Source organism: Limulus polyphemus, unplaced genomic scaffold (genome assembly GCF_000517525.1).
Source record: "Limulus polyphemus unplaced genomic scaffold, Limulus_polyphemus-2.1.2 Scaffold4136, whole genome shotgun sequence".
In the NCBI taxonomy this organism is placed as follows: Eukaryota; Metazoa; Arthropoda; class Merostomata; order Xiphosura; family Limulidae; genus Limulus; species Limulus polyphemus.
Window position 1 is genome coordinate 73,290 of NW_013669746.1, and position 21,677 is coordinate 94,966.

Consider the following 21,677-nt stretch of genomic DNA (forward strand, 5'->3'; position numbering starts at 1 on the left):
AAAAATTCATTTTACATTCGGCTCAAAAAAATTATTTCCACCTACTTTTTTTTAGATGAGAGACCGGAACCATCATTTTTTTGCTCAATCAATGAAAAAACAAATAGCATTTATTCGTTTAACAACAGTTTATTCGTACATATGGAAGTTTTTAACTTTCTCAGCAAAATTATTTTTATATATTTTTCAGGTTTTTTTATCCTCTCAGCCTGTCATTTTGTGAACTACAAAATCCACAGTTTCAAAAACAATGGATCTGGTATACGAGAACAGCGTTTCCGCAATTGAAACTTTACAAACAAAGTAAGGAAGTTGTTCTATGCAATATTCCAATTATTCACTCAACTTATATTTATGATATGAATATTTAACATCAAACCTTAGTCAAATAACTGGCTTTATTGGTTGAAATTTATTTTTATTACACAAAATAATTTCTTAATTAGCTTGTTTCAAAGCTTCATTATTATCATTTTTAAATATGATACTTGGAATAATATATAAATAATCATCAATCTTTTTTTCTCTTTTTTTTTTGTCAAATTAAATATCTTTTATTGTCGCAGGTTTCACCAGCAGAAAGACTTCTTCTTCACTATTTCGAACTTTGGGGATGCACGTCATGTTTTTCTTTTTTATGCACCTTTGCTTTTCTCATTGGATCGCAGGATAGGGACGAAGCTGATGTGGGTTACCATCATTGCTGAATGGTCCAACCAAGTTCTGAAATGGTAAGAGTTTTGAATTGCACCTTTGAACATGGTTCACATGTTATTCTGTTCTTTCTAGTTACGCCTCTAATAAAGAAACCTGAGCCTATGCAATGTGTAAATAAAGAAAAAGAAACTCTATTCCAATATGCATTACCATAAAAAAGGGCATGTAGAACTGACAAAATTTAAACTTGTTTTATTAATCTTCTTCTGTTGTATACCAAATTAATACCTGATGATGACAAAACCTTGTCGAAATGTTATACATTTGCTGTTATGTCAAACTTATATTAAAGTTTATCTTCATTACGCATTCAAGCCGTCTCCAAGCATTATTAGTCTCAAAGTGGGTTCCTTGTCATCGAATTTTAATAGCTTCATTTTCTCACTGCTTATAGGATGCTTTACGGAGAACGCCCCTACTGGTGGATACATGAAACACAAGTTTACAACAAGACAGGCTCCAATACACCAGCAATTCAGCAGTACTTCCTGACATGTGAGACTGGACCAGGTACGTCATATATAAAGGTATTTATTTAAATAGGATATATGTTACGCATATTCTTCAAAGACGCCATCTAAGGAGAATTTTGTGAAACTACGTTAATTTTAGGGCTAATCAGTTTACTTATATTGATTATTCAAATTAAAAAAAATAATATTATGATAGGAATACCTATAGAAGTTGTAAAAATTTCCCTAAAATTCGCACTAAAAAAAGTTTGCGCGTAAGCACTTAAAAACAAAATCACCGTTTTTGTATTAGTCGTATCACCGACGTATGTTCTCATTTTTCTTACGATTACTCTTTATTACTCTAAATTAAGCAACCACTAAATTTAAGCTATTATTAAAATAGTTGAATTAAAAGTTCGCTTTTAATGATTACCATTGATGACTCTGTTAATACGGAACCAAAAGACAATAACAACAAAAATTACAATTTCGTTCATAATATCTGCGTATGTATGACATAATATTTCGAATCTAATAATAAAAAAAATTATTTATTTATTTTTCAGGGAGTCCTTCAGGGCATGCCACGATAGCTGCTGCTGTGTGGTACATTCTTATCACAGCCTTTCTGGAGAAGTCTGGGCCCGTCAGCAAAAATAGGTAAGTAATCACTAATAAAATGGCTGCTAAAGTGAGATATCAGCTTTTAACGTGAGGATCAACGATCATTAGGTTTTAACACATTGTGTTCAATAACTGACAGGAGTTTACTGGATTCACCTGTTCACTTTGATAACACAGACCTGCGAATTTCAACTTCATAAAAGTTTTGGTTGTAATGACGGATTTTCCAAAATTCAGCTACGCAGATTGTGAAAATAATATTTATTTATCTCTACCACGTAAGGAGTTTTTACAAATCGGGAAGAAAAACAACAACACTCTTACTTATATGAAATTATTATTTCGTTTTCCACAGTGAACATGTTTTATTATTATATTTGTTAACAAAAATACAAACAAACTGAAGAAAAGAGAAGAACATTAATGTCAAACGAATATGCATCCTCATTTATTTGTGTTAAATCTACGTCTTTTAGTCTCAAAATTACGTGTTGTGGTCTTTCTTTTATGTATTGCGTTATGACGTTTTGTGAAAAATCTGTACGTGATGGAGGAAAATGGATATCATTTTCGGATTCAGCGTACAGGAATTATTGTAGAACATGTAAAAATCTCAATACAATAAAACTATCGCAGACCTGTGTTATTGTAATAATAAGGTCGGCGTGACCTAGTAGTCAACGTACGTACCATAGGGTTCAAGGCTCTAACCCTGTTGTCGCAAAAAATAAAATGAAAAATACGCTCCGCACTTTGCGATATAAAATGCTATAGTCGAGTCCCCCAAAGTTGGTCAGACAAAAGTAGCCCAAGAGTTGGCGGTGGGTGCAGTTGATTAGCTACCGTTCCTCTAGTCTACCACTTCAGAAATATAGACTGATATATGCATAAAAATCTTGTGTAACTTTCGCAAAAATTGTAAAACAAACATGCTAAAACAATAAAATAAGAAAATACAAAACACAACACAAAAGAAGTGCCAAGATAATTATACACAAGAAATTAAGATTTAACATTTTTTAACACAACATATCCTACTAGAAACAGTGTTAACTCACAGAATTTTTATATAGGCAATACTTAATCACATCTTGATAAAGCTATATAATTAAAACGTTTTTGTTTCTTTAATTATGAGAAGCTTACTTCAGTATAATTACAGTTTTTTGATTCAATTTCCTGCCATTAACTCTGCAGTTTTTTCGATACTTTTCTGTATTAGTAAGAACATGCTGGTTTCTGTGAGTTGGTCAATCTATACAATCTTGCTGTGTGTGGTCAGTCTATCTCGAGTGTACATTGCTGCCCATTTTCCTCATCAGTGTTTGTTAGGAATGATTATTGGTAAGCTAAACCGTTATTTTCGTTTATTAGATTTTATATATGTTCTTTTTTTTTTTTTATACAGAGTGTCCGATTCGTAGGTATTCATTTTTTCCTGATTATTACAAGAATGTGTAACCTTCCAGTTGAAACGGATACGTGACAGTCAGCGTAGTCTTTGAAGTTTTGTATTGTACTCAACATGTCCATCTACCTTTTCAACACACTTCTGGAGACCTTCAACAAAATTATCCATAACCTTTGCACAGACGGCACGGGACGTATCCTTACAACATCAGTGATGTGATCTTGTAGTTCATCCAAGGACTGTGGACGCGTAACATAAACACTATCCTTGATGAAATCCCACAAAAAAAAAAAAAAAAAAGGTCACAGGGAGTGAGGTCGGGTGGTCTTGGGTACCAAGCAATGGGTCCACCTCAACCGATCAATTTGTTGTGGAATGTTGCATCAAGGGAATCACGAACACCTCGTGAGAAATACCATCTTGCTGTAGATGAATTGAATGCACCATACGTTTTCCGCGTAGTTGAAGCACTAAAAATGTTTTAACATGTTTAGACACGTTTCTGCATTGACGGTTTCTTCATCGAAGAAAAATAGTCCAGTGATGTAAGAAGATATCAGGAGACACCAAACATTCAGATTTGGCGAGTCTCGAATATGTTGTCGAGTCGGTTGTACGAAAACTTGCACCAAACACAAATTCAAAGACTACACTCACTGTCCAATATCAGTTTCAACTGGAAAGTTGTACATTATTGTAACAATCAGGAAAATAAATTGGATGCCTCCGAGTGGAACACTCCATATTGGATTCGCCAAACAATAATAATATAAATGCCACTGGTATTTAAAGCTTTAATAATTACCATGTTACACTGTGATTATGGAATTTACGTATTAAGTATGTTTCCGTAAAGTTAAGTGTTCCCTAAGATGTGATCCTTAGCAAGTTCACCACAGATTAAAGCACAGACAGTCCATTGTGTAACTTTGTGTTCAAAATGAAAACACATAGTTCACAGTAAATAATAAAAAAAAAACTATTCTGGTGTTAGTATAACTGAATTAACAAATTAAATGCATTATTTCAAATAAAGTAATCGCAGCTTGTATGATAATTTCGATGACATTCTTCACCTGTCAAAGTATATGTTAGGAAATATTTATTCTTTATTTGATGAACTGCCTTCCGATATGAATTCTTTATTTTTTTTTATCATTATAGGCTGTGGTCTCGGTATTACCATGAGTAAGATTTCTCTGGACAGTTTGAAGTTGAAGCATTACATGATGGCAACCGCTGGACTGCTGGGCAGTGCTTTGACCACCTACGCTTTTCTACATGCCTTAGGTCTAAATCCTCGTTGGTCAGTGGATAGGGCTATGAAATGGTGTGCGAAGCAGGAATTTATTCACCTTGACACAACCCCTTTCTTCTCTATGATGCGCTACTGTGGCTTTATGTTGGGTATGGGCATTGGTCTCAATTCTATTTTGAACAAGAAAGCTGAAGAAGTCCCCTTCACTACGGGTATGAAGATTGCTTCTGCCATCTTGGCTATTGGCGTGACAAAATTGTTTGAGCGAGTCCCTCTGCCAAGATACAACATTAACTTTTTCTACTTCTCCGCGTTCGTCGTTTACGCCATTTTACCTTTTTTGATGATTGCTGTGGCTCCGTATATCGTGTCCAGAGTATGGCCAGCAGTCGTCAGGCCAATAGCTAAGAAGAAGAAACAGTAGGTGTATACTATTGACCACACAATCTTGTAACAACTGACGAACAAATCGTTTTGTTTCTTTCCACATTGGAGACGAATAAACTGCCACCATGGTGATTACTTTAAATGCATAAATTAAATTGTTGATTATTATAGGCGTCGGAAAAATATGTGTAGTTCTAGGGCCAAATTTTCACTAGAAGTTCGAATTTTGGCCCATTTTGTTGTAGCAACTGCCAAAAATATAGTGGAAGTCTTAAGAAAAACATAAATCAACGCGAAATAAGCAGTTTAATGACCAACTTACATAAACTTCCATTTTTACCTTAAGCTCTTCACTTTATATTTTTTATCTTCAGCAGCTACCAACTCTATTTGAGTATCTTATTTACTTATTTTGAGTCACATTTCTGAGCCATAAACTCAATTCGGGTGGGGAGGTAGTAAAACTGTAAAAATTTATGGGGGGAGGAGGTGAAAAAATGATATCCCTGTTCCGAGGCCTATGAAGTTAGGTAATTTTTGTGAAAAATATTTTACAGTATTTTAATCGCTTGAATAAAGCAAACATTAAGGTGCAAATCAAGTATTTTTTAATTATTCAATAATTTATCATTTTGATAACAGTAATTCTTGTCTGTAAACCCAAAATGGATATTCATGATGAATATTCTACTTGGTACTATACATAAAAATAGTCTTTTTGTAAGAAAGAAACAACAAAGGGTAAGTATACAAAACCAACTATTACAATACATGGATTGTTCCTGTCAATTATGTTAATTAACATTTTACTGTAGTGTTGGAATGTATGCATAATAACGTTACTACTAATATAATATGTCGTGTTGAAATTCAATGTCCAAATGTATCTCAGACTTGTGTAAATATTTAACCGCGTCTTAGTTTGTCTTTTACATTGAATATTACACTTCAAAAACTGTAAATAATAAACACTTGTTTAATAAAGTGACTTTTTTTTTTAATTGTATAGTTATTTCGTTACGTACATACATTCGCTTCCACAATTTTTTTAAAGCTTATAATAATATGATGGGATGAATGAAACTTTATCCAAGTGAAATAGCACCTTTATACCTTTTCAAAACATTAAGTAAAATAAAAAAGTAACAAAAACAATGTGTATTTGTATGTACATTGTATATATATATATATGTATGTATGTACTGAACCATTTCTATTTCGTTAAATATACAAAATTCTTCTACAAAAATATTGCGACTTTTTTCAGAGGGTTGTAGTATACAATAGTCATCTTCTGAAATGTTTTATGATTTCTGGTGCATTTCACATGACTCGTTTTATCTAATTATCATTGAGAGTACTTTCAGTAATTTTAGGATATTGAGATTTGTTTGATGAATCTTCGCGCAAAGTTATTCAAGGGCGATCTCCGCTAGCTGTCTCTAATTTTGAAGTGATAGACTAGAAGGAAAGAAGACAGTCAATACCAAATCGGGATTGACCATAACATTAAACGCCCCACGGCAGAAAGGAAGAACATGTTAGGCGACGGGTTTAGATCCCGCAACCCTTCAATTAAAGCGTAGCCTACCAGAAGAAACATTTAGAGAGGATTTTACAACGATTCTTTTCGGCCAGAGTAACAGATACTTTAAGTTATGATGAATGATAAAAAAAAAGGATTGTATGAGAACTTCACAAATATGTAAACTAATTTTGGATGAAGCCTTGCAACACTACTGCTTTTGTCGAGTGACAAAAAAAAAAATTCTAAAACTGACTCCACCAGATTTTGGTATATCTAGATATATAACACCACTATGAGGCACAAATTACAGAGCTAATCAAAAACTTGTCAGAATTGCTGGTCAATAGAAAGTTATAGAATGTTAAAAATACTAAGCCTAATCTACTATTATATTGTTCATTGTCGTTTTTTGTTGCTTGATGCATTTAAAAAATTCTACAGTTTAATAAATACACTAACGTACAAGATTTCAATGAACTATTAAAGGGCAGTCTGCTGAAACAAAAGCCAGGAAAATTAGAATACACCATGTTTTGCATCAGAAAAAGTGTAAAGTACTTCCAGAAATATCAACAGAAGCGAGATTTTTAAAGATACGCAGGATTTTTAATAGTTGTAACATATTTCACTAAGTATTAAAAACATCGCTTCGGGAACTCAATAAATGATAATAATAAAAACTATTACAGGACAGGTAAATGGAATCTTTCTAATTTAATCACAGAAAATATATACAAAAAACTTAAAAAAACAACAAACTTTTGAGTCAAATACTCACGCAAAGCCACATAAGGACTATCTGCGTTAGATTGTTTGTTTTGAATTTTGCGCAAGGCTACACGAGGGCTATCTGCGCTAGCCGTCCCTAATTTAGCATTGTAAGACAGCCAACACTTTTACCAACGAATAGTGGAATTGACCGTCAGTTTACAAAGCTCCCACGGCTGAAAGGGCGAGCATCTTTGGTGGGATGGGGATTTGAACCCGTGACCCTCAGATTGCCAGTCGAGCGTCCTAGCCACCCGCTTTAGCTGTCCCTAATTTTGAACTGGTAGAATATACTGAAAACAGCACCATCACTAACACTTCAGCCACTCAAATCGATTCGAGTGGCCATGGGTGTATTGTTTTATGTCATGGATGTATTATTTGTTCGCGGCTCTTATAATACACCCAGGGCAGAATGCGGACCATTGTTCCTTAGGTTCAGTTGTTAAAAGAATGACGTTTAAAATTTGGATGGTGAAACAAGCATCACAATAGGACGAGTGTGATGATCTGCTTTTTTTTAAGTTGAAACTAAATGAAGTTCATTACGTTATCCAAAAATATAGAAAAGACAAATCAGATTACAGAGTGAAATACTTCACACCAAAAAGAGAGAAAATAAAATTTGAACACAATTTAGAAAGCAATCTTTTTTTAAGCCGTTTCGAAGTCAGAAATATATGCAATATAAATAAAGTAATAATAATTCTTCAATTTTTAATGCCAGTAGCAGATATGATTATGGTAAACATGTGTGAAATTATTAATCAGCGCTTTGTTAACAAACATTTTAATATTATCAGATACTTCCAATATTAGATTAGAAAAATCACCGAGATTTATATATCTACACGCCTCCCAACTGTGTCTACTGCTGCCAACTTTATTAAAGGCTAAATGTAACAAAATACAAGCTAAAATTGACTGAAATATGGGCTATTTTTACCCAAACTTCTCTGGTGGTGTTACATTATAATTCATAAAGTCATATGTAAGTAAATATGAGAATATATTTCAAACATAGTTGTTTCCCACCTTCTGCCGAACATCTGAGAATAATCTTTCTTATCTTGTAATTGAAAATATTAATTTCAGAACTCAATTTTTAAGCTCTAATACGTGATATCTCTGAATCAGCTAATCATGGATTCTTCTGTCAACCTCTCAGATGACTTCATTTCAGACTAACAAGCGAATTGTACAGTTATATGTAATTACCTGTAGCGTAACTCTTTCTACAAAACATCTTTACCACAGCGTGTTTGCTTCAGGGCACATGTATGACAGCTACAACTAATAACTGAATTACATTATAAGTGAATAGAGAGAGAGAAAACTAAATATACACATTTTACAGTCTGAGGCATTAAAATACAGGCTCTGAGTAATTATACAGGTTTTAAATTATATACTTCTGAAAAAACAAACAAAAAACATGCTTTAAAAGTTTACTGAGACACCTGTATATATATATACATAAATTATTGATTCAATGTTTATAGTATTTTCAGCGGAGTGTGTGTATACATATATTGTTGTTACGTATCTGGTCGTTTGCTAATTTCCGGTATAAATTCTTTCCGAGGAACTTCAGCTATACACGTCCTTTCTTAATTAAAACTAGTTTATTCTTTCTTGATACAACTTTGTAATACACAGAATTTCCACCGTCACTTTAAACTTAACTACTTTTATAAACACAAGCTATAAATCACAGTGATTCACACACTTTACTTCCGGTGCCTACTGTTTGCTTGACTATCTATCTGTATATCTATCTATCTATGCAATTCTATCCTCGCTTTATTTGCCGGGCTCATATACTAAAAAAAAAGAGGGCGCCTGGTACAAACTAGAGTTACCAGGAAAATTCATGATCCTTCGAGAATCTCATCACGTGTTACCAGAGTCACGTGACTTCCGCTGTCGTAACAATATTGACGGAGACATTTGTTTGTAATAGAGTAAATGTAAAATAAGAATACTAAAATAAAACCCACAGTTATTTAGTTGCTGAGGTTTTACCGTCAATTTTATGTTGTTCATTAGACCATTTATCCTGCAAAATATTTCCATAACATATTTGAGGAGTCTTTATCTCGACCTCATTCATCTTCCCATTTCGAATAAAATGAGGTAAATCTCTTTATATTTCGTAAGGAAAAATATTGAAAGTTATTCCAGAATTTTAAACTTTAAAAAACATGTGAAATATGAATTTGTAATCTGGAAACTATCAATAAAGTATAAAGATAGAAGCAAAGCCTACTGTTCTGTTTGTTTAAGCTTCAAACTTCTAATGTACAAGAGAATAAAACAAGGAACAAGCAGTCCCCCGATGGGTCAGCAATAAGTTAACGGACTAAACGCTAAAATCCGAGGTTCGATTCCCCGCAACAGATAGCCTACTTTCAATTTGCCCTGAAACAAACAAACAATATAAGAAACAAGTAATTCATAGATAATTTATACCTAATTTTGCAAGCCATACTTCTAAGTGTAGAATAAACATATTTACAGTAAGTAGTCAATAATAATTTAGGTAGTTTAAGAAAACTAATGTTTTATTTTCAAAGTTAACCGTCGGCACAGTGGTTTGTCTGCGGACTTGCAACGCCAGAAAGCGGGTTTCGATACCCGTGGTTGGCAGAGCACAGAAAACTCTTTATGTAGTTTTGTGCTTAACTAAGTACAAACAAACAATGTTGACCGATTTTTGAAGGCCATAGAACAGCACTAGAGCGCTTAACAGCAATAATTATCTTCAAATTGTTATAGAATCGAAAATCCTGCATGTCTGCTATGATTAAAAGTGGATGTCATAGAATGGAAGTCTAGTGAATCAAAAACTACATGAATATAGGCGAAATTGATTTATAAATATATATATATATATATATAATCTGATGATAGCGGTATAATGAAGAATGAACAAAATGAGTTTCTGACTTAGTCAATACAGCAATAAGTGTGATGATAACAATGTACCAACTCGAGATTCAGTTGATGCAGGTGACCAAGTGTTGTTATCAGAAGTAAATTTCGTTTTAAATGAAAAACAAAAACAGGCAGTTGTCGATACGATTTTGAAATTATGCATGCTCCTGCATTATTTAAAGAATCTTTTTTTTTACCCACAAAATAAAAGTATAGAAAAATCTTACAAAACGCAATACGTAATTCACAGGATCATTGATGTTACATAATTCTCGATGAAGGTTAATAAACTTTAAAGTTTAAATTAATCTAGCAAAAGTACCCGTCCCCAGTGACGGGAAGAGTTTAAGTTAATCTATCAATTTCAATTATTGTATGGACTTTAAAAAGTTTAATTGTATTGCACTCTTGGTTTCACTCAGAGCCAAAGCTCTGAGCTACATATACAGCTCACAGCGAAAAGTAATTGTTGAACATTTCAGTTATGCTAAGAGCCACTCAACAATAACATACGGTAAATCTACATTTTTATTCTTTAAGTTACGTCACATTTTGAAATTTGAATGATAGTGTGATCAGTTCCTAATAACTTAGTGTAAAATATCCTGCTTGCGAAATAAAAATTAGCGTCAACATTATTCATGCCTGTTCTCCCGTCATTTCAAAAGTGAATATTGAGCTTTGCTAGCGTGCGCAGCTTTTGAAACGGAAGACAGACGAATGCTTGGACAAACACCAAGGTTCGCAACATATATAAGATTTCAATCCCCCCCCCCTTTTGAAGATAACGATACTATTGTGCCCGTTTTTTAATGTTTCCCTCTCAATGCAGTAATCAATTGATGACTCTGGTATATCAAGTCGATTTGATTATCTTCGAACAAGTCCTTATCTAATCTGACCTGGACCCACGGTTCAACTTAACCTTCACATTCACAACCACATCTAGAACATTTCAAGAATGTTTCATTGCTACATCGTTTTGCTTTATATTTACAAATTAACTTCTCCACGTTTGCTCTCATGGTCTCGGGTCTGGTCCAGCAATCTAGACCTCGAAAATAGTGCCAAAAGTTTTTTTTTTGTCTAAACAAAACAACCTAAACTGTTCGGGAATGACTTATGTATCCACATCAGACGCCGGGCTGGCTCGAGTGGCAGGTATTAATTTTTATTGCACCTTAAATAGTGAATGTATATTTCATACTATATTAAGGCAGCACACTCGGCTATTTCCTCTGCTACAACCTTAATCCATTTCATATTGTAATCCATTCTAACTTCTCATGTGTAATTAACTTAATACACCCACACATACGTAATTTTCACCCCATCTTTAAAGAACATTCCATATGTCTCGGCAAACTTAATAGCAAACAGTAAAAGTCAAGCCTTTTGATAGACTGTGCACAAGATATTTCATGACCATTTATTGGAAAGCAGATCAAGAGAACTTTTCTCACTAAAAATAGAACAAAATATTTATTCGAATTCTTATTTAAATTTGTTATGGTTTTACTAAAGGAAAGGAAGATTTTCGACAATTTTCATTTCATTTTAAATTCTTGTACAATGTTAACAAACGATGAAGATTCTTTAAACGTTGAAAAATGTGTTTTAATAATGTAAATACAGAGGAAAATTAACTAACTACATTTTGGCAATTCCTTGCTTGTCTAATAAGTAAGAGTTTGTTTCTTTATGAATTTTGTGCAAGGCTATTCGAAGGCTATTTCCTCTAGCCTTTCATAATTTTGAAATGATAGACTAGAGGGAAGACAGCTAGTCTACACCATACCACCCATCGCCAATGCGTGGGCAATTCTTTGCCAAAGAATAGTTGAGTTTACCGTGAAATTATAACACCACCTTAGCGGAAAGGGAGAGCATGCGCGGAATGGGACGCGTGACCACAGATTAAGAGCCAAATGCCCTAACTGCCAGGCCACGCCAAGAAAGAATGAGAGCAATTTAAATGTAGATTAAAAAACAGTCACTCAGTAATGTGAAGTAGTTTGTATACGGAGTTTCTGACTCACCTACAAGGAGATCAATCCATTTTTTCCCCTTCTACTAACGCGGAAAGAAAATAGATTGTTTTCTCTGCAGGTAATTCTGAAACACCATATACATACGACGATACAGTTGTAATTAATTCCATGGGTATAAAGATGAAGAACCAGTCGTCAAAAATGAAAATCATTAAAGATCGGCTCCATTTACCATCATATTTTTGCCTCCATAGGGGCCGGAGCCAAAAATGTAAAAATCAAATATCTTTGTTTATCTTGAAGACAATGATATCACTCTTCCTATTATTTCCACAATCTTTCATATCTTTATAAACAAGAAAAAATATTCTATATCATTTATATCTTCAATATCTTTCTCGGTTAATTTTTTAGCAAATCGATCAGGTAAAAGTATTTGGAATTCGTCCATTAGCACAGCAACAATTTTATCGAGTTTTAATTTTTTAGATTTGAGACAGAGTATTTATCTCCTAGGTTTCGTTCACTCAGTTTACGAGTTTCAATATTAAATTGACCAATAGCGTTTAATATATTTTTTTGTGTGCTTCCATTTAGTTAAATACTTTTTTATTAACTTAAGAAGAAGATATGAATATCTACTATTTTAGATCTCAGTCAATTTAATGAACTTATTTGTTAGTTTGGACTTACTTACATAATTATATAATTATAATCTATACATTTTCGTATTTTTAAGAATACAAGTCCTGATGACCCGAAATTAAAAGTATTATGAGGAATTATCTCAATCTTTGCATTTTATGAGCTTCAACATAAATAATTTTAGGAGAATGAGTATGACTTTTCATATTCAAATGAACCTATTCTTCTATCATCAATTTTTATAAATAAGAAAAAAACCTAATATTCGTTCTTCAACTCCTATGATAACTGTTAAATACTCCTCTTCTTTGATCATCATCATCATATTCCTATTTATAAAATGAGTAATAATTAGTACCATAGAAGAAATCATGTTTTTCGTTAAAATTCCAATACCAGAGAATGTTCTAGATGCATTATCCACATAAGGTTTAGTTGCAGCATTGTTTTCTGCAGAAGGATCACCGAGATTTATAGTTTTATTAATGAATTATTTTCCAAATATTGTATTTTACTCGCACTATTATACTGAAGTGTATTAAAAACATTAATACTTGAATTTATATTTTCTATTTTTTTATTACAATTTCAATTTAATAAATTACATTTTTTCTACCTAGCTTTTGATTTCAAAAACATTCTTGATACTTTTATTATCAGCATCAAAATTTTCATTTACTAAAAACAAACCTTTGGGTACATATAAGCCATCGTTACTTCTTTTAAGAATATTAATTAAAGATTTATTATTAATTTTGGTTTTACTAAGCATTAGTGATAAATTAACAGTATCATTGTTATCAGTTGCTAACTCTATACAAGGTTATTCAATTTGACCGACTTCGCAACTACCAAAAATAAAAATAAATTGATATATCTCTAAATTACCCTTTTTTCTCTATAGAATGATCTCAAGTTGTAACATGAAACAACATTGGTTTATCCAAAGTAGCTTTGAACTCTTAACAGTATACATCTATTTATACTTAAATTTTATTGTTTTATTATCCTTTGAACCGTGCCTAATTACTATTCACGCATTATAAGTTGTAACTCATTTAGAGAACGTGGAGCTCACGTTACACTGTCGAATTACACTACCCACGAGCTATTCCGAGCTTCTCGCGTGTGTGCCTCCTAAAACATTTTTATTAGGTTATTATTATTTATTTTACCTTATCTAATTTTAACTAATCTAAACACATTCCTATTTTTACATTTCAGTTACTATAAGAATAATAAATAAAGATTGTTTTGAATTTCGTGCAAAGCTACACGAGGGCTATCTGCGCTAGCTGTCCCTAATTTAGCAGTGTAAGATTAGGGGGAAGGCAGCTAGTCATCATCACCCACCGCCAATTCTTGGGCTACTCTTTTATCAACGAATAGTGGGATTGAACGTCACATTATAATGCCCCCACGGCTGAAAGGGCGAGCATGTTTGGCGTGACGTTGTTTTTTGTTGTTGTTTTTTTTGCTGTCGACTATGGACGACACTTAACCCAACTATTTTATACTAATGGTAGTGATGCGCTAAATAATTTTTATTTAGTTAAATAATGCAATAAAGAACATAGAATAACAACAAGAAAAAATCAGACAACGTCTCATAGCTATCACAATTTTTCTGGCTTTCTAACTATGTGACAAGAGCCGTTACAAATTCATCCAGCTTGTTGATAATTTTCCTGTTCAGAAAACCACGTAATATGACATGTCAGTTGATCGATGAAAACCTTGGCTTTCTATTGATTATAAATAATGTAATATTAAACGGAACAGAGAACTATCAACAAATCCTAAAAGACAGAATATTACAGGTAGGAGTGGCAAGATGTGTCTGGTTTTCTATTTGATGGCTCTGTAACCAAACAAGATTGAAGGCTATACAAATTATGTTTTATCTGAGCAATGACAATTTGATGCTGAGTAATTTACGTTTAATTTCGTTCTTACTGTAGGGGTGGTGAATAAATTGCAAAAGAATGGATGCCTAGAGAAATAAATTCACATTTCTCACAACGGGAGAAATTCAGGATTTATTTTTAATATTGCCTTATAAAATCCAGAACTTAAAACGTATTGTCGTGATATAAAAGACTTTCTAGTTCAGATATTATTGATTAATTTATTTTTGTGAGTGAATATTCTATTATTGTTTAGTTTTTGTTATAATAAGAGTTAGAAGCAGACGATTGTAGGAAATTGTGTTTATAAGTCATTGATGTTGAGGTTATACATTGACGTCAAGAATATAAATATTTCTAGAAGGCAGGCAGATGATTAAGTGATAAACATGTAAATAGTGTGAGACGAGTGGAAACAACAGACAGACAGTAGCAGAAGAGAATAAAGTTACGGCCAAGGAAAAGTTCGGCGTGAAGTTAACTATCGTAGTATTGATAAGCCTAATGTATAATATGTTAGAATAAGATTAACAGTAGGAAAGGAGATAAGAAGAAGAATTTCTTCCATCAAATCGTAGTTCTAAAGTAATTGAATCAGTCTGAGTGTACTTTGACAAAAGGAACAGAGAATATTTTGAAGAATGAAGACTAAAGGATTATGGTAACTCGCGCCACAATTGTAAATGAATCACACAAAGAATACTAGTGCGATAGTAATAGAAAAGATAGTTCGGCTTGTCATCTGAAATTCTAAAGAAATTGAATAGGCCTCTGTGGACTTTTGAAAACAAGAAGAGAAATATATATATAATGTTTATGATATGCCTGTAATCTCTATAGTGTGAAGAACTTGTTGTTACGTCTCTGGTCGTTTGTTAATTTCCCATATAATTTCTTTCGGATATTCATTATTATTATATTCTAACCCACGTTTCTAATATATCAAGATTATCAAAAATCCTATCGTTTTCGTTTTGATTATTTTCCTTATCTTGTAATTGGGGAACAACGTAAATATGTTTAATTTCATAGCTTGTAGTGTTTACAATGTATGTGCCACCTGATCCACTCCTAACATTTCTTTTAATAACTCTTACACCACTCCAATTGATTTCACTATCACTTTCAGAATTTAGAGCAAAACTATTTTATTCAACTTCTTAATCGGGATAAAGTTTAATATGAGCTAACCATAACGAATTATCGCTTATAACAACTTTATAACTTGCATTAGCTACATCTGTATAAATCATATCATTACTCTTACTTTCTATAAATGCACATTTCACATCAATATTTGAAATAATTTTTAATAGCATTAAAAAACCCAAAATAATGTCTAATTGGAATCCATAATTTCATTTTATTACCATTTTTCGTTAGAATCCATCTCTTTGTAAAGCCTTCCTTGTAAGAAACATTGTAAGTAAACGCTACTACCAATTTATCAATATTGGCATTACATTTTTTACCACCCAATGATACTAAAATTTGTTTGCTTGGAGTTTCTGAAGTATCTATAAAATAAAAGATATAACTTGCTGCACTTGAGCTATAGTCATTCATAAAATTTATTACTCCTTCTATATGATGTGCTAAACATGGAAATTCAATTTCTTCAATCATGCATATAATCAGCTCTTGAAAAATTATTTTCGGTATTAAATAAAGTTAGATTATCAGTACCAATAGCAGTTCCACCCTGCTTTGTAATTTTGAATTCTGAGCAGATATAATTACTAGAATAAAATATATTATCATTTATATTTTCAATTCTGAGCAGATATAATTACTAGAATAAAATATATTATCATTTATATTCTTTAATGCTGAACACATAATTAGCCTTCTCGTTTTCATCGATAACTACCTTATCTTCACAATATTGATTATATTCAAAGTTACTATATCATGTTGATAATAATTAGGTACATTATTTCCATTTATTTGAATTAAAGTCTTTTTAGTCTTGTTCCATATTGAAATTTAGGCTTTTTTATCTAAAATCGATTATATATATATTTGATTGTTTTTATTAAGTATCTTTCCCCGATTTACCTTTTATGCTAGTCTCCACTTTTTAGCTAATACTTCTAAAGCTTTGTCTAAAAAGTTGTCATTAACCTCACTTAAAATAGTGCCTCTCCCATAATATTTTTTTTTACTTTTCACTAATAATCGCTGTTTATTATAATTCATTTATTATCACTTAAAAGTAGCCTATAAACAGCTCTCTGTTTGTTGATCATTTTAATCTGTAATCTCCATCCTTATTCTATAAGTAAAACTTGATCTGTTAACATTTGCATACGTTGGATTTATTTCTTCAATTTTAATTAAACTTCCAGGTGGATTAGAATGAGTAAATGACGATAAAGTATTGCAAGACTCATCATTGTATAACACTCCATTGATAACATCACAATGAATGTGAATATCATCTACACCTCTAGAAATATTTACTATGTATTTTCCTCTCTGTTTCTGATCAGAATAAATTTTTGGTTCAAATCCTAATAATTCATACAACTTTCCTTCAGATAACTCAATCTGATATATTACAGCTAATTTTATTATAAACATTGAGGTTGCAAGCTGAATGTTAAATTTTATAGACGGGGATTATTAAATAATTAACTAAAAATTATTTATTTCGCGTATAAGTACCATTTTCAAATGTTACTCTTTTCCAATTATTTCCATGGTAATATTTAAAAATATTGTTTTTAAATCTTTTATAGATGTTGTTCTAAATTGAGATAGATTTTAATGCTAAAGAATAATTTCCATTACTTACATCAATAGGAGTTTTAAATTCTATTTAAAAGTTCTCTGATTTTTCGCTATCTTTAAAATCCAAGGCTATTAATCTTCTCATTTATTTAAAACATAATTCTCATTGAAATCACTCGGTATTTGAGTAAATGTATATAACACTTCATAGGGACTATGGCCGGTATTTCTTTCTTTTATACATTTTATGTAATAATATTCACATTTTACTCAAATAATTTTCTGTGGAAAGCTCGAATTATATTTAATTTCTTTTCAACTTCATCTTCAATATTTTTCGATTTCTTTTGATATTTTAGAACCATAAGAATTAAAATATTCCACAAAATTACACTTTGGATCATTGTAATAGCAAACCCAATGAGTACTAGTTTCTGTACTTTTATCTATATCAATAATTCCACTTTGAAATGATTTTATTTTCTTAGGTAATAGATCAATAGAACAAACACCTATAAAACCTTTTTGTTTTTCATAATTTTTCTATATCTTCATTACTTAACACAGTACTTTCCGATTTTGAATTACTCTATTCTCCGATTTTTTTAAACCAGATGCACTAACTCTATACATTATATTTTTGCATCCCAAGCACCTAACCTACCAGCTGCTCCACTAGAAATTGTTGTTAATAAAGGAATCAAAAATGGTAAAAAGTTTCCACTTTGTTTTAATCGTGTTTTTGTTAAAACATTTGATTATTAGGTATTTTGTACTTATCTATTTGAAGTGAAACAACTTCTTGTTTTTGTATGCTAATTTTAATTCATCTTTCTGACAATCACTAAAATATATGTTCACTTTAATATAGTGCATTTATTATAGTGAAAATTATTCGTTAATTAAAAATATTCTGTAATATACTTCGACATAATCATTTGTTATCACTCCTTCTTTAAGTAAATAGTCTAATAAATCAACGATTTGATTATGTAACTGTTTAGTAGTATTTCCTGTTATTAACTTATCAGTTAGTTTATCTAATTCATTGATTAACCCTTCGCCACTTATTTTTATAACTCTATACGTACCTCTCAAAACTTTTAACTTTTCGATATATATTTATTTCATTTTTTACATTCTCCTGATTTATTTTTCTCTTCTTCAAATGATTCTTTTCTTCCTGGATATCTATTTATTTTTTCTTCCAACTTTTTAATTTTTATATTTGTTTTACTTTTTCTACTACCCAAAGATTTATTTAGTTTTCCTGCTTTTTCAACCATTTATTCAATTAAACCGGGTTTATTAATTAATTAAGATGGTAATATAAGTTGTTGTTGCTCTAAATATGAAACATCTAGTCCTTCATTTAAATCAACCCTATATTTTTTCGGTTCTTCTTCAATATCTAATTTTGGGTCCTCAGTAGCACAGAGGTATGTCTGCGGACTTACAACGCTAGAAACAGGTGGGCAGAGCACAGATAGCCCATTGTGTAGCTTTGTGCATAACTACAAACAAACTAATTTTGGTTCTTTTATAGAAATAACTTGCAATTCCATTTCTTCAATTACATGATTTATGAAACTCCGTTATAGATTCTTCGTATCTTACTTTATTAAAAGCTTATGCTTCATTCTTCTTTCTTATCTTTATTTTGTTTCGATAGTCCTTATTCTTTATCTTTTTGACTGATCATTTAATCATTTATTTATGTTGAACTTATAGTTATCCAACTTATAGTTGAATAAATTATAAAAGTTAAAGATTACACAGAACCAGAAGAGTTTAAAGATCCTAACCAATATCCTTTACTACTTAAATATATATATTTATATTTTTAGTTGTTGGCTCATCTGGTTACGGAAAACAAATCTATTGTTAAACCTAATCTATGATCAATTAGACTATGAAAATGTATACCCATGTGCAAAAGATATATGTGAACCTAAATACATAAAATTACAAGATAACTTTACAATCTTTGATGATGTAGATGAAGATGTCTTACAATCTATCAGCAATAAAAATGTTATAGAATTCTATAGAAAATTAAAGAAAGAAATATTATTCTCTAATAATGTAGAAGATATGATAGAAGTTGATAACTTATAACCTGTGAATAAAACTCTTGTTGTTTTTGATGATCGTATAACTTAATAACAACAAGATAAAATAGTTGACTTTTGTATCAGAGGAGGAAATAAAACTGCATTAATAATTCATTTAACACAAACTTTTTATTCAATTCCAATTGACACCAAAAGGAACTGTAATTATTTCATCTTTTTCAAACTTAAGGATAGAGAAATAAAACAGATCATTAGAGAAGTTGTTGGATCTAAGAGTTTTAAAGAATGTAAACAAATATTTAAAAAACTATTAAGGAAGAATATTTTTTTAGGTCGTAAAATGAGATCGTATATTGAATAGATGAGTATTTAGAGAAGAAATTATTTGGATATCGGAAAAGTTGTAAGCTGTATTCTGATGTTAATATAGTTATGATAAGTTTTACATTTTTATTTAGTGCTTCTGGCTTAGCAGGTTTTGCTATTGTTCCTTTAGCAGCATTAGGTTTAGGAGCTGGTATCATTGAAGTAATTGATAAGTATCTAAACATATCTACTTAGAAAAGAAGAATACAAAAGGTCTTACATCTTTTACAAGGAAACGCTAAGTTTACTTAAATTTAAAAATATTACTGAAGAAGAAATTAACTTAAAGAAGAAAAATTTACATACAAATATTAAAATACTTTGCAAGAGAGAAGTACATTAGACTTGCAAAGTTAAATGGATTTAAAGGAGAGGAGGTGATCTGGTTGGCTGGTTGCAAGAGACATTTGTTCCCCTGAAATGCATTTATCTGGATTTCAATACTGTGGACCCTTTACAAAACTTCACAAATGTCTAGCTAGAGATGATCCTGGTATTAACAGAGTGGATAAAGGATGTAAGAAACATAATATTGCTTACAGTAAAGCAAAAGCTACAACTGATAGACTGATCAAGAATTGATACAAAATATGAATACTATTCGAGATTCAACTATATGTGAAAGAGTTAATAGAGGAATTATAAAATAAATTATTCAAGCTAAGAAAACATTCGACCTTGGTCTGTTTATGTACTATTTAATGTGTAAAATAAAAACTGAAACAATCATGTTGAAGAATGTACCACAAAAAATTATTATTAATGGCATATGTAAGGTTTAGGATAAAAAAAAAGTCTCAATTTTTAAAAAGAAATTGAAATCTCTCTATTATTATCAAAAAGTGGTATCAATCAGTGGTATACAAGAATTAGGAAGAAAAACTCAACCACCTCAAAAAAAAATAATATAATTTTTACATCAGCAAAACGAATGTACAAAACACAAACCAATTAGATATATATTAAAAGAAGAAGAGCTTTCGTTACTCATACCGATAATCAATGACAAGCACATTTAGTTGATATGAGACAATTTCAATCTTACAATAATAACACAAATTATATTTTAACAATTATAGATATTTTTAGTAAATATGTTTAGGCTGTTCCAATAACGAAAGCATTCAAAGAAATATTTAAACCGGGGAAACCGAAAAAAATCAAACTGATAAAGGAACAGAATTAATTAATAATTAAACGCAAAAATTGGTTTACAACTAAAAGCGAGTTTTATGCTCAGATTGTTGAAAGCTTCAATAGAACTTTCAAACTAAAATGTGGGAATATTTTACTGCTTAAAAAACAAGAAAATGGACTGATGTTTTAGATAAGTTAATACAAATTATAATAATTCATACCATAGATCAATTAAGATATTCCAGTTGAAGCAAATAAAGACGAAGTAAAATATATTAATCCATTTAATGTAAAAACAGTTGCTACTGCTAGATATTAGTTGGTAATAATTTTATAATTTCAAAATACAAAACATTCAAAAAAGTATACCTCCCGAACTTTACTGAGGAAATGTTCGTTATAACTGACACTTTACAAACAGATCCTATAACTTTATAAGATTGAAAAATAATAATAATTAGAAAAAGGGGTGCTAATGTATTTGTAAAATAGTTAGGATATCCTGATAAATTTAATTCTTGGGTTACAAATAAAATCTGAGAAGATTTATTTTTACTTCTATTATTTCTATCATTAATTCTTCTTCTTTAAATCAGTTTTGAAACCGTTTCTTTGATATTGTTACGTCTCTGGTCGTTTGTTAATTTCCGGTGTAAATTCTTCCCGAGAAACTTCAGCGATACAAGTTCTTTCTAAAATAAAACTAGTTTATTCTTTCTTAACACAACTTTGCAATAC

General features: G+C 31.1%; 1 protein-coding gene across 2 annotated transcripts in view; it reads left to right on the forward strand.

Moving 5' to 3' along the window:
* Positions 1-5,853, forward strand: part of LOC106470647 (glucose-6-phosphatase-like) — a 7,229-nt gene extending 1,376 nt beyond the window's left edge. For both annotated transcript variants that reach the window (XM_022399277.1, XM_022399278.1), the window contains exons 2-7: positions 192-303; positions 567-731; positions 1,112-1,227; positions 1,739-1,832; positions 3,019-3,140; positions 4,372-5,853. In XM_022399277.1, the coding sequence (XP_022254985.1) occupies positions 251-303; positions 567-731; positions 1,112-1,227; positions 1,739-1,832; positions 3,019-3,140; positions 4,372-4,889 (1,068 nt within the window). In that variant the 5' untranslated portion in view covers positions 192-250 and the 3' untranslated portion in view covers positions 4,890-5,853. The remainder of the gene's footprint in view (positions 1-191; positions 304-566; positions 732-1,111; positions 1,228-1,738; positions 1,833-3,018; positions 3,141-4,371) is intronic.
* Positions 5,854-21,677: the final 15,824 nt, after the last annotated feature.